At 35.5% G+C, this 15,062-nt stretch overlaps 1 protein-coding gene across 3 annotated transcripts in view; it reads left to right on the top strand.

Annotated features, from left to right (window-relative positions):
- Positions 1-14,543, top strand: part of DCP2 (decapping mRNA 2) — a 46,665-nt gene extending 32,122 nt beyond the window's left edge. For all 3 annotated transcript variants that reach the window (XM_036225267.1, XM_036225268.1, XM_036225269.1), the window contains 3 exons: positions 3,311-3,421; positions 5,492-5,543; positions 7,208-14,543. In XM_036225267.1, the coding sequence (XP_036081160.1) occupies positions 3,311-3,421; positions 5,492-5,543; positions 7,208-7,371 (327 nt within the window). In that variant the 3' untranslated portion in view covers positions 7,372-14,543. The remainder of the gene's footprint in view (positions 1-3,310; positions 3,422-5,491; positions 5,544-7,207) is intronic.
- Positions 14,544-15,062: the final 519 nt, after the last annotated feature.

Below are 15,062 nucleotides of genomic sequence, written 5' to 3'. Positions count from 1 at the left end.
CTTTAGCAAGGCTGTGGTGCCTGCTGAGTTTACCGTTTGGATGTATTTTTTGTGGAGGTAATTGGTAGGTGCTCTGGTGTGGTCTGGGACTTTTGAGCAGGGCTTTGGTGCAGGCACAGGTCAGCCACCCTGTGCCTGGCCCAGGGCTACCTGGTAGGAACTACACAGTGATCTTTGGTTGGTAGCTGCCTGTGCTGGGCTTGGAGGTTCCTAGGAGAGCCTGTGTTGTGAACTGAGGCCAACTGCTATTGTGCCAGGCTGGAGAACACCCTTGTAAGAGGTATGGGGCATGCTGAGGCTAGCCACTGTTGTTTGGGGTTTGTGGATCTTTGAGAGAGTCTAGGAAAATTTCTAACACAGCTGTGGCTTGCATGGGAAAGCCACTGAAAGAGATTTAGGCAGGACTCTAGAGCTAGCTTGAGGCCTGGTCTTGGAATCCCCCATGGCAGTGTGAGAGGTTTTAGCCAGGGTAATGGAGAGCTCAGATATGCTACCACCCTGTGCTTGCAGGCTGGGTAGGGGCAGGGCTCAACAAAGGAACAGTGGCATCTGCCAGCACTTCTGTCCTTGGAGAGAGCTACCCTGACCCCTACACCTCCAGCCCTTGCCCCAAAGCTGGTCAGTTTATTTTCTTCATGTATGTCTCCAGTGCTTTTTGCACTTCTACCCTGGTGCTGGAGCTCAGAGTGAGTAAGCCTCTGCTTAGGCCCTTTAAAACCTGCAGTACCTCAGTCTCATAGCCTGTTGTCTTTCTAGAACAGTATTATGCTTTTCATAGCCACATGTTGTTGGGAGGGGGGGGATGCCTTCCTGGCACTGGTGATCTGGCCTTAAACCCCTCCCCCCCACTTCTCAGGGGGTTCCTCTTTTGCCAAGATAGCCCTCCTGATTCTTACTCATCACACTGTGGGTATGGGACTTGCCTGTTCTGTGTCTCTGTCTCTCCTATCAGTCTTGATGTGACTTCTTTATAGCCTTAGTTATAAGGATTCTTTTCAGGTAGCCTTCTGGTTCTCGGTGATGGTGGTTCTATAATTAAATTGTGATTTTGTTGAGGAGGTGAGCTCAGTGTTTACCCATTCACCATCTTAACCAGAAGACCTCTATTCATTTGGCTCTTAATGGACATTTGGCTGTTTACAGTTTCAGGGCTTTTATGTCTTTTGGTGAACATGCACTGTTCTTTTGGGTATGTGTGACTAACAGTAGAATTGTTAGATCACTTAATATGCCTCTGTTTTTGAGTATATACTGTGAACAATATTCTCAGGTAATTTATAAATTATAAATTTTATAATTTATAAAATATATGAGAGCTCGAGTTGTGCCACGACCTTACTAATCCTTGGTATCATCTGCCTTTATTATTTTAGCCATCCATTTTGGTGCCACTCTTTATTTTCATTCTTTTAAAAAATATACTGGGTTCATCAAAATTAAAAGCTTTTGCGCATCAGAGGACATCATCAAAAGAGTGAAAAGATGACCAAAGAATGGAAGACTATATTTGTAAATCACATATCTGCTAATGGATTAATATCTAAAGAACTTCCAATCGCAATAGCAAAAAAACAACCTGGTTAAAAAATGGGCAAATGACTTGATATTTCTCTAGAGGTAATATTCAGATGGCCAATAAGCACATGAAAAGATTCTCAGCATCATTAGAGAAATGCAAACCCAAATCACAGTGAGACACCACTTCATATCCATTAGGGATGGGTATAATAAAAAAAACAAGTTGATAAGGATGTGGAGAAACTGGAACCGTCATGCATTGCTAGTAGAAACATAAATTGGTATACTGCCATGGAAAACAGTTTGACGGTTCTTCAAAAAGTTGAACATAGAATTTCCCTATTACGAGTAACTCCACTCCTGGGTACGTATGCAAAAGAATTGAAAGCAGGGACTCACAAATCCTAAATTGAGGTCTTAGCCCTTAGCCCATAAGGGATTCATAAACTTGTATACCAGTGTTTATAGTGGCAATATTTACAATAGCCAAAAGGTGGAAACAACCCATATGTCTGTCAACAAATGAATAAACAAAATATACATACAGTGGAACATTAGCCTTAAAAAGGAATGAAATTGTGATACATACATGTGACAATGTGGGGGAATTGTAAACACATGCTAAGTGAAATAAGCCACACACAAAAGGACAAATATTGTATGATTTCTATTACATAAAGTACCTACACTATACTGATTCATAGAGACAGAAATGTATTTGAGGTTACCAGGCCTGAGGAACTGGGGGTGGGGGAGTAGGTGGGAATAGGAGTTATTTAATGAGTACAAAGTTTCCATTTGGGAGGGTGAAAAGGTGGTAGAAATGGATATTGTTGGTAGTTGGACAACATTGGAACTGTATGTACTGCCCCTGAATGATATACTTAAAAATGATTAAAGGGGTACGTTTTATGTATATTGTGCCACAATGAAAAATAAATAGCAGTAGTAGCAGAATGGAATCGAATTAAAATTGTGCGATGACGTGAGTTCCTATACCCTGTATTTCTCTACCATTCTTTATTTAAGTTAGCTTATTGTTTTCAAGCTATTTTAGGAGCTGCTTAATTTTTTCTGTAGGTAGATTAAATGTAAATAAAGAAATGTGTTTTTATATATTTTTAAATAATAATGAGTTATTTACACGGTTTCAGCCAGCTCTCTTAAAGAGCTGTCCTTTCAAGACCCCTAAGGACAAATTAATGTTTAAAAACTTGTTTTAAGTTAAACTTAGAATTTTTTGTAAGGAAAATAACTTAAAGCAGTATAATAGCTATTGCATGTATAGGTTTCAGGTCTAAATTTAGAGATAATGGCCCCAAATTTAAAAACAGCAATCTTTATTATTTTATAAGAAAGAGAATATTAATTTTAAATTGCTTATATATTATTTAAAGCAGATTATATGGTAACAATTGATCGCACCTGCACGTTTCTGCCTCTAAGAACTGGCCAGTATGCCTTACCATTCCCTTGGAGAGAGGTTTTTTGACAGTTACTTAAGGTTTTCAAATTATTTCTCTCCTCCTCCCATTGTTTTTTAACTAATGCATTGGAAACTATGTAAGTCGGAATGGGATAAAGCAGGAGTTGTGGAAAGATTTGTAGAGACCTTGCTTTGTGAAACACTATCTTCTATAAGAAAAAATATTGATGTAGTGTGGTTCCTCAGTGTTTTAGGAAGGGTTTGAAGATGATTTACTAAACTCTGATTCAACCAGCTAAACAAATTTCTATTTTATCCTATTACATTATACTGTAAGTTTACATTTTTTTCTTATTGCAAAAACAGAATCAAAGTATGAGGGGAAATGGCAGAAAACAATATCAAGATTCACCTAATCAAAAGAAAAGAACGAATGGAGTCCACAGCCAGCCAGCCAAGCAGCAGAATCTCTTGATGGTAAGAGTTATAGCTCTCATGCTAAGAAAGCAGTTTACCCTTTTTGAGGGTGGGGCAAGGGCATCATCAAGGGCACATCAAATTGTTATATTGGCAGGATGTTTATGAAGCAAATTGTGTGTAGTTCATCCACTAAAAATCTTTGGCTGCTTTCAGTTATATAGGCTTGTAAAATTGATCTACTTGTACATTTAACCTTTGCTTTTTTATTTAGTTACTTAAATTAATTTTAATACTATGAAAACAGTGTATAGTGAATTCTGCTTTTCAAAGCAAGTCCTCAGCTTGTTCTATCTAAATTCTTCTAAATACAGTGGATATTATTTTAATGAAGTTAAAAATTTGAAAGAACATCACAATGTATTTTTTTCCATTTTTTTCCTTTAAGTTGATAGAATTTAGAAAATTAAAAATAAACAAAATACAGCTAGTGCCAGTTATTAGATTAGGCCTAAAAACAAATAGCTTTGAGCATTTTAAAAGCATTTACTTCCATTATTTTAGTCTGTGCTCCAGAAAATAATTCATAACTGTCTCCTCGTTTATCTTTTCTGTAAGTCTGAATATTTGTATGTCAAAATTTTTTTTACTGTTGCTTCACTTATTTTTCTTTTTATAACAGCGGATGGTAATAGTAATTTTACGTTTTAGGCAGAAATATTTTATATGAATTCCTGTGGTGCTGTTCCTTACCTGGGGCTCAGTGAGTCCACTGCAAAAACATGTTAAAGATCGATTTACTGTTTGACTGCTTGCCCTTTACTGTTATACTTCTTCCCGTCAGATTGGCAAAACTGAAAAGCTACCCAGTTGTGTATTTTGAGTATATTGACACTTAAAAGTTAATTAGTACAACCTTCTAGGGAATAGTTTGGCTATACCGAAAGCCTGAAAAAGTTCTTGCCTTGGTTCCCTAAAAGGGAAATTTAAAGAATAGTCACTCCATTACTCTTTTTAGTAATGAAAACAATCTAAATATCCAAGAAGATAATATTAAATGCAGTATTGTAGATCTATACAATAGAATTCCATAATGTAGTCATTAAACATGAACAGTATAGATTTATTGGAAAAGGAATATGTTCACAGTATGTTACATTTTTAAAGTAGGTTATAGAATAGTATATATTGAATAATTCCATTTTATTCTATATCTATATGAAAATACAGTCACACATACCTTCATAGAAAAAAGGCTAGCCTTCTAGGTTTTTAAAAAATACTGGAACATTAATAGTAATTATTTCTAGATTGAGAAATTTAATAAATTTTGTTATGGTGTTTTTATATTGTACATGTGATGAAGAACTACAGTTTTAGGCTTAAAAAGTAAAATTAAAACTACCAGCGCGAAAACCAAAACAATAATTCGTAAAGATCTATGCACTCCAGTATTCATGGGAGCACAATTTACAATGGCCAAGATATGGAAGCAGCCTAAACGCCCATCAGCAGATGATTGGATAAAGAAATTATGGTTCATATATACAATGGATTATTACTCAGCTATTAAATGAAATCGTACCATTTGCAATGACATGCATAGAACTAGAGGTCATTATGCTGAGTGAAATAAGACAGAGAAAGATTAATACCGTATGATTTCAGTTACATGCGGAATCTAAGGAATAAAAAGAACAAGTTAATCAAAAACAGACTCACAAAAATAGTAGATTGTTTGGTGACAGACGGGAGGGGGTTTGGGGTACTAGAAGAATGGGGCGAAGGATTAAAGAAATACAAATTAGTAGTTGGTAGTTGGGCATGAGGATGGGGAGCATGGCACAGGGAATGTAGTTAGCATTAATACGATGGCTCAGTGGAGGGCCAAGGGGAGGGAGGGAGCAATCGGGGGAATTGTTTTGTGAACGATATAGATGCCTAACCAATGTACTGTATACTTGAAACTAATTTAAATAAATTTTTAAAAAAAAAAAAAACTACCAGTGTGAGAATGGGGATGGTTATTATACTCCTAGTTTAATTTTCTTTGAGAAATTCAATAGTATATCCCCTTATTTATAATAAGTTAAATAACTGGAGATGGTGTGTTGTATTTTTTTTTAATAGAAATGTGAAAAAAAACTTCATCCACGAAAACTTCAGGATAATTTTGAAACAGGCAAGTCACTTGTTTTTTAAAATATCTGCCTGGTGGGATTTGGTTTAATTTTGGCCTAACCTTAATTTTAGTGGAATGTGTGCTAAACTGTAATATATAAGCAAGAAAGTGTTGTACATGTTTTATAGAGAGAGCTCATATATGTGATCAAGTTCTCTAAGTATAAAACTCACTAAAACAAACTTATTTAGATGTTCAGGGTGAAATTATTTGCCTTTTCAATGTGCCGTTTCTTTGTGAATGTCGAGCCTTGGTGCTATGAGTGAATATTGTACAGAAATAGTTGCTTAAGGTTAGAGAAGGAGTAGAACCTAGTATTGTAAAGGCGAGGAGACCTCATTCTATGTGCAGTGTAAGACATAAGTAAAGGGGAGCACTAACTTGAGAACATCCTGTTTCGGAGGTAGTGACCAGCTTTTTAAGGTGTACTAAGGAGAGCTTTTATTGACGTGACATTTGGAACTTTTCTATCCTCAGTTATGAAGAGCATGTGTGTGATCTTATTTGAAAAGTAATGCTGATGAATGTAGAAAACTCTTTGGTAATACTGATTTAATAGATATCATTTGGAAGTGCAGTAGACTATTTTTTCCTTGGGTGCTATTTTGAATTGTATGAAATTCCCTGTGCCATAGATAGGCATTTATTCGCCATCTAATTTAAAGCTTTCATATTAAAAAAATAGTCTAAGAAATGAAAAGGATTATAATAATTTTCTTGGAGTACCATCTATGATTTAAGTAAGATAAAAAGTATTTTAAAAGAGTTACTTTAACTCTATTTTAGAAAGTTAAGGTTAACTAAAGCAGGAACTATTATTAGTTTAGTGTAGATAAGTTATGGGGTTAGAAACTCTTAATAGGATTTTTTTGGCCACCTTGGGTGGCGGGGATATGATAGGCTGATGGTTTAATTAACATAAGTACAGAAATAAATTATTTAACACAATTTTTAAGAAGCCCTATGTTCAGGAACGTTAAAGGAGGTACACTGTAACTTTGTTATACCCAGCTTAGTTGGGCATGATATATGGACATATAAAGTTTCAAGTCATCTTGAGAAGAACGTATAAAAGGAATCTTATCCTGAGAAATCTCATTTCAGACTTTCTCTTAGCCTCTTGGTGTCTATCCCAAACCTACTTTCCTGGTCAGGTCCCTGCTCAACTTAAAAAACAAACAAAACATCTCTAATGAGTTAGTGCTTTGTTGTATTATGGTTTTAAAAATATGGATTTTTCTTTAGGTTGATATATTCCCTGAAAATTGGTAAGCTCCAGCTTTATTTTTCTAGACTTGGAATCTTTACATATCTTATAATTTTAATCTTTACAATGTTTACATTTTTTTTGATCTCTGTCAAGAAACAGCCTTTATGTTGGCATGGAATATAAATGTTGGAGATAAACAAAGGTATGCCCATTTTGGAAAACAAGTGAATGAATATTAAGGGTCTTAAAAGACTGAGGTTTTGAATGTGTGGAGTAAGCAATAACCAATTAGAAATTCAATTGAGTTTAGGGAAAGGAATATATCTTTGTGGTTCTACTTAGATTTAGAGTGTGGGAGATAAAAATATACTACATGAATTCCTTCATAACAAATTCCTTAAATAAAAATGTTTTATTTAAGTTACTGAGCTTATTTATTTTGCTTTTTACACAGATGCTGCATATGACTTACCTTGCTCTGGTGAAGACCAGTTGCTGGAACATGCCGAGGGACAGTCTGTGGCATGTAATGGACATTGCAAGTTCCCCTTTTCATCCAGAGCCTTTTTGAGTTTCAAGTTTGACCATAATGCTATCATGAAAATCTTGGACCTTTGATAGCAGCAGATGTGTTCTGGAAGTCCCAAGATCAGAGACCTGTTGCATTTGAGTGGGTGTCTCTCTGAGCCTTACCTTTCTCAGGTGTTTTAAAGAAATGCAGGGAGGCAATGATGTTTCTGCAGAGATTGTTCTCTGCAGAAGAGAGTAGAGAGAAACATGAGTTTGAACTGTAAATGCAGTTAAAACCTTTTATACAGGTGTACCTTTTCAGTGTTTGGCTAATGAACTTAAGTTACTTTTTATGAGGGCATTTTTTTCTGTGATTGTGGTTATTATTTTATATTCTGATCAAGAAAACAGTGTTTGAGTTATCATGAAGTAGCTAAGTTAATGGGAGTTCTCAATCTACCCATTTCAGTGATTGCAATAATACTTTCCTTACATTGAAAATTTAAAAGAAACTTAAAATACACAATTACTAAGTGAATATAAGAGCTGAAATGTCACAGAAGTCAAGATTGCAGGTCATCTGCTTTGGTGGCATTTTACAAACTTCTTTGCTTTAATCACTTAGGTTCTCTAATCCTCCTCTGCTTGGAGTTTTCTCAAAAGGTTTTATTTAGAGCCAGCATCTGATGTTATGTTCAAAATGAACTCTTAGCAGCACTTCATTAAAGGACAAAGTCCTCAGCCTGGAGGAGGACTGAATTGTTTGGGCGGGGAGTTGCTGCTCTAACTTTGCATTATGTTTCCTGTAGCCAGTAAACCTTTGAGTTGGCTGGAGAGAGAGTAGCAGAGATCATGGAGGCCAAGACCCAGCAGCTGCTTTGGTCATGTCTTTACCATCTTGCCGCCAAACCTTTAGTGTTGTACAATGATTTTTTTCTTGTGAAAATTTATTCTATATTAATGGTTGTGTAAATACGTATAGAATACTGACATTATTAGGTTTTACATTGCATCTCAGTGTTGATCTCTGGAAACTTATGTTATATTAGGTTCTAATTTGCATTGTAGCAGAGACCGACCTGCTTTTACTAAGCATGCCGAAGCCCCTGGATGGTGGAGTGAGAATGGAAGGGGTATGCAGTTTACCCAAGTACAAATAAAGCATTTCACTAGGGGAAGATCAGATCATGAAAAACCATACAAAACTCCTAGGAATGTATTTTGCTCTTTTAGGATTCTTAAATCGAAATAAGCATGGCCATGCTCATTTTTAATAAGGATTTTAGCTATAATTGAGGACAATCACCAGGGCTTTAAGGGGGCGTAAGTGTTTGGGCTGCTTCTGACCTCAATGAAGGTATCTCTCTCTGGGGGGTGGGGAGGGTGGGAGCATATGCGTGCGTGTGCGTCGGTCATGTGGGTTTTAAAAATCGTTTTTTACATGTGGTATCCACAAAATATATCTCCGCTTGTAAATTTTATTGTAGAAATCTTTATTCTGTATAGCTAGCCTATTTAATAGGGGTTCTATTTAACCCAGTGGGGCTTTCAAAAGAAATGCTATTGTAAGGAATTCACATGGTATTACTTTGCTTTAGCTTTTAAATGGCTTGATTTTAAAGGAGAAATTCTATTTATTAACAAAAGTGTCACCCTCTTGGTGCTAAGCAGGAGAATTCGCAATTACAACATTGTGTTGAGAATTAGGTTATTTACAATCCTGCATCTTTTAGTGTGGCAAATTTGTGAATCCTTCTGTGACCTTTTAAAAAATGCATTATATGATTGTGTTTGGGAGCTCTTACTGTTCTTTCCAGAAATACAGCTGCTTTGCTTGGGTCTCCTTGAGCCATATTTATAGTTGGTCCCAGCATTCCAGATTTCTGTTCAATCGTTAAGGGAGTGGAAACTTCGTTTGCCTGACAGGTAAATCATTTTCACTCATTTACTGTCATCGAGAAACCATTTAACTTTTAGAGATTGTGTGTGTGTGTGTGTGTGTGTGTGTGTGTGTGTGTGTGTGTGTTGAGTACTATAGTATGATCAGTTTTCTGGTGCCTAGAGCTGGATTTTTCAGCTCTCACAATACTATTAAAGCAAGAGATTAGAGAGTTTTTGGCTTTTTTGTTTGTTGTTGTTTTTAATCAGAAGTATGTCTTCTAATAGTGTTCAGCCTTTTCAAGACCCAGCAAATTTTCTCTTCTCAGTTATGGCAGTTTAACCATAGTTAAATGTTATTGATGTTGTGCTGCTTTACTTAATGCACTGTGGAACAATAAGGGTGTTGGGATGGGATTTTGATAACTTGAGGCTTTTAGCTATCTTGACAGTTTGAGATAAAAATGTTAAAAGATGGGAGTTAAAGTTCGTGTGTGATGTGATTTAACTATGCAGAAAACGTATAAGTTGGATGTACCTGCTTTATGTGCATCTCGTATACTTATTCCCTTGAACCTGTATATTAGTTTCTCAGTGTTCAGGTTACCTTGAGAAAGGCCATGCTTAGCACAGAACTGGATTTCTTCTTTGAGAATTTTTAGCATGGTTTGAAGAAATCAAGTGATAGAGTGTGCTGAATATGCAATAATCTACTTGTATGTGCTGCATTTTAACAAGCTAGATGAGAGTAGTTGTGTTGGCTTCATTCTGCTTATGTCTTTGAGAGAAATAGGTCTTTGAATCCACTTTTTAAATGTCGGTATGTTTCAACCTTATGAGTTCCAAGCTTCAGTGCACTGTGAATCTTTTATTTTTTTTAAACTTTGTAGGTGCTTTTATGTATGATAATGATTCATAAGATGTTAAATGAATTGTTTTTGTACTTAACCATTGTAATCCAAAAGATAGGGGGGGTATGGTTTACATGCTTGCACAAGTTTTTATTAAGAAATAGCAAATGAATGGCTTTAGGATTTCAAACAGTGACGTTCTTCTGAGACATGGGCATTCGAACAAGTCCGAGGATCTAATAGAACTCTTATAAGCATTGGTGAAATTTGATTGAACATCTATGGAAATTAAGTTGGATTTTCATGTTCACATATAAAGGCAAGTCTATGCTGTCAAAGAACCATGGTCACTGCTTGTTGCTTTGAGCTTTGGATATCCTATTTTTCTATTAAATATCAATTAGTATAGATAATGAAGATGTGTAGCAAAATTTTATGCTATAAGATTGGATTGGTACTTTGTCTTTGAGTAATTTGCGTGCGCAGTAGTCCCTCTTCATTTGTGGCTTTGTTTTGTTTTCTGCAGTTTGCTTTCCACAGTCAACTGTGGTGTGATAATAAATGGAAAAATTCAGAAATAAACAATTCATAAGTTTTAAATTGTACATTGGTTTGAGCAGTGTAATGAAATCTCTCGCTTTCTCACTTCCTCTAGCCAGGGATGTGAACCATCCCTTTGTCCAGCAGATACACGCTGTATATAGGACCTGCCTGTCAATCACTTAGTAGTCATCTTGATTATTATATCTACTTGTATCAGTGTTTGTGTTCAGGTGACCCGTTTTTTACTTAATATAATGTCCCCAAGCACAAGAATGCTGGCAATTCAGATATGCCAAAGAGAAGCGGTCAAGTGCTCCCTTTAAGTGAAAAGGTATGTGTGTATGAGAAAACATAGTGTATATAAGGTTGGTACTGTCCATGGTTTCAGGCATCCAATGGGATTCTTGGAATACATCTCCATGGACAAGGAGGGGTCTACCGTATATCAAATGAAAGGAACTCTAAGTGAATGGCATCCTTCAAAGCACAGGGATTAAATTCTTCTATAAAACTCAACATATTGTAGTGGTCTTTAGAAATGTTCAGATCTAAGTGCATGTGTACATTAAAAATATTTAATTACCTAGTCCTTCACTTTTTTTTTTTTTTTTTTTTTGGGTCTCCAAGTTAACTTCAACAGTAAGGAGGAAAGTGATTTATAAAAATCAGGCTTTTGCCAAATTATTTTTCTTATATATTTTGGCTTTCTATATTTTTGTACCAGTAGACCTCTGTCTGCTCAGAGATTTTGTTTTGAATGACACCTTTTGTGTCTTAGCATTCTCTGAGATGTTATTTTCATTGCATATTAATCAGAGTTATAAGGTCAGATTCATTAACGTTTTTTCTGATTGCAGAAGAATAAGTGTTACTGATTTTGAGTTGGATTATTTTCTAGCTTGGGGAATCTATTGTAACTTTAGATTAATGGTAAGCAAGACAATATCTGAAGGTATCAATATCCTTTACCTTTAAGTAACCTGTCTCTAGGTAAACAAGTATTAGTGAAACAACAGTTTTGTTAAATAAATCTTATTTGCAAGTGATACTTTACAACTGCAGCCATGATGAGGTGCACTACCTTTTTATAGGAACACATCCTGGAGTACACACAGCCATGGTCAGGTGTGTGTGATAGTCACTTCATTTGGCAGCTATACATTTGTTGTGAATGGTGATCCATTCCTTTTCGTCTAGTTGCCTTGTGACAAACAGCATTTACTATTGCAGTAGTGATCATCTATAGCTAGGGAAGAGAGTCAAGCTGCCTCTCATGCATGGAGTGGCCTTGAAGGACTAGCTTCCATGAGCTTTGTTGCTCAGAATTTAACAAAGTACAAGGAAGTATAAATAAAATATAATAAAGTATAGAAGTCTTATATCTTTAAAATGTTCATAATTGAATCTTTAATCTGGGTCCCCAGAATAATGAAATCACTGGTTAGAGATTCCATTTGTCTTGGATCTTCTGAGGTTAGAGGGGATGGTCTAGCTACAGTAGCAGTTTGAAAGCAAAATCTGAAAGGTGTTAACCTTGGCAAAGTGCTTGCATTAGCTGTGTAGTGTTGGTCAAGAGTACTCTGAGAAAAAAGATTCACTACATCAATTGCCTTTGTTACTTCGTTCCACATGGACCCTCCTGTTGGTAGACTTTAGTCCTTCAGTTCAGTGGTAGAAGAAGAAGGCACTGAATGTATATTTGCTGCTTTATTGGTGGGAGGGTTCTTGCAGGTGTGGCTGAGTGTTTTGGTTATTGGCTTTTGTCTGTTGAGTACCATTTGAAGACCTCTTGTATCTTAATCTTTTTTCTTGATGTGACTAGTCATGAAGAGGCCATGGAGTCCCTCTTCCCATTCCCACTACGATCCTTGTCCCTTTTGTAGAAGAGGAGTTTTGTTTTGTTCTGTTTTAAATTTCTGCTGCATCTGAATGGCGACGCTGCCACTGGGAATTTGCAAGCGGTGATCGTGTTTTGCCTTCCAGAGTTGATCTCACTGTGACCCTTGCACCCACAAGCAGATTGGAGGGCTCTAGACACCTGTGCCATTTTGAGTGTCTCAGTGCATGTAGCCGTCAGATTGGTTTGGGAACAAAGAAAACTTCTGTGTGGTTCTAGGGTGAAATGGGCAGTGTTTTGGTCCTGTCTTAGTTGTGGACTTTTCGAGGTAGAATGTAACATTTTAATCTTTTAATTCATTGAATCTGAGATTCTAAAGCAATCTGTAGGTACAAATTGGTGTGGAACATTTTGAGTCTAAATCTATATTGTTAGTCATTTCTTAAGCTTTAAGTTGTTAGCTAGTTCTTTGTAAAATGATTTCTTGGCTTATTATGCTTTTGTGATATTTAGAAATAGCCTCTGGATAGCACCAAATGAAAGCAAAGTAAAAGTTTTCAACCGAATAAAATTGAGAAAGGCAGTAATATTCCTCAGCAGTTTGGTTGGTTGGTTGTGCTAGCACGTTTGGAACGGGTGAGTAGCAGTAGACTTGCACTCTTCAAGGACCGTATATACGATATGCACTGATAGAAAGCACAAAAGATGACATGCTAGAGTTTTTGTGCAGTTCGCCACTGTCCTATGGTACTGCTCTCATTTTAGGTTTGTTTAGATCTTGCACAAGTACCTTTTAATTTCAAATGCGAGTGTCCAAAAACTGTCTTTAGTTTTACTTTTTGCTCATATTTCACTTAAGGATTAGATCAAGAGACATGGTAACCTGACTTCCATTTTATAAATATTACAAACTCTTTCTTCAGTTACAAATGGGGGAGGAAAATAAAACCATGAACTATTTTATATTTTACATACATATATTTGTGTGTATATATATGTATATGCACACACTTTTCTTATTGTTTCTGGTTTATTAGTTTAGTACCTTATAAAATTGCCTTTGGGTAGGTATTGATTCATGTAATTCAGATTTTTGATTTTACTTGTTGGCTTTAATGAAAATTTCAAACCATCTTATTTCAAAATAAAAGGATTAATCAAGTGGAATTAATAGTCCATGTGTTAACTAACTTAAATCCTCTTATTGTAAGGTTGTCTTTCATCTAAGCAAAATAAGGACATATAATTTAGTTTGGATGGAAAAGGAATAAGAATTGATTTCTTTTATACCCTATTTCCAAAACAAGGTATGAACAAGTATCTTTTACACTGTAGGGACTAGGTATGTTCATGGAAGATATGTAGTCTTCAGTCTTTATGGGAGTAGTTGGAGTCTGAAAAAGGTGAAGATATATTTATGATGAGTCATTTCAACAAATTTTATTTGGACCTTAAAGCTGGTAGAAAAATTGAAGTGGTTTCTTTAAATATAAGAGAATCATTTGAGGAAACAACTTTAGAATAAATGTGATTTGTAAACTATTCAGTAATCATTTCTGTCTTATGTGAAATGATTTAACATTAATTTTTGCCTTAATTATGGCAAGGTTTTATTTACCTTAGGGCATCTTAATGTTTGGAGAAAGACTAAACCATTGGTGTGATTCTGTCTATAGTAGTGGTAAAATTTTTGGTGCTTGTTTTGGCTAATTAGCAAACATTTAGGGAGAGTAGAAAAGGTATCAATTCCAAGATACCTGTCCGGTTCACTCTGTAGTTATAAGAATTGATACTTTTAGAGCAGGTTTGTTTTTTTACTGGCTGAACAGTAGCTTTGTCTCTTTCCCTCAGTGTTGATGAAAGGCTAAGGACTGATTTTTCACTTATATTGGGTATGACTGTGTGTGAGATTACTGCACTTCCAAAGTCAACTAGAAATGCAAGTCCTGTGTCTTAACAGTTATTTTTTTTTGAAAGCTTTTTGATGTAAATAACACCAGTTTAGAAATTACAACATACAATTTGATGAAAGATTTCTTTTGTATTTGAAAACTTTTTCAGTTGATTCGTCAAATATTGGCTTTCTGTAAAAACATTATGTTAAACTTAGATGGTTTGTAGTGCAATATCAATAAATTTTGCTGCTTGAGCAGTTTTAATTACTACCTTAACCTGTTTTCTGCTGTTACTTACTTATTATAGGTTCCAAGTTGTTCATATTTTGGTTGCATCTCTTTGGAACAATAAAAAATGACAAGTATGAGATAAAGGTATGTTTATATGATAGAAATACTAAAATGTAGAATATCTCTGCAAAAATGAAAATAAAGAACTGGTATGTATTTTCCATGTCAAACAATTAGTTTGGTCGTTGCTTTATAGGAAGATTATAGCATTAAATACATAAAACCTAGCAATTCCAAATTTGTTAGAACCAGGTTTTCTAAATAGAATGCTGACAGGCCTTGAATCTCAGGAATTTTTATTTAAAAATTTAAGAGTGACCGTGTTCTACTCCTGTCAAGTTACTTTGCTTTGATAGTGAGCACTAATAGCAGTGCATTGTCTTCTACCATTTTGCAACGTTGTTGCATCCTTTGATGTTCATGTATGACTTCCTTATACTTCCAATTTTCAACTATAGTCCCTGTTTTAGTGATTTTTTTTTAGAAATAAATCCTTTTAGACAA

Source organism: Rousettus aegyptiacus, unplaced genomic scaffold (genome assembly GCF_014176215.1).
Source record: "Rousettus aegyptiacus isolate mRouAeg1 unplaced genomic scaffold, mRouAeg1.p scaffold_m13_p_8, whole genome shotgun sequence".
NCBI classification, from domain to species: Eukaryota; Metazoa; Chordata; class Mammalia; order Chiroptera; family Pteropodidae; genus Rousettus; species Rousettus aegyptiacus.
This window is presented reverse-complemented; position numbering and strand designations above follow the sequence as displayed.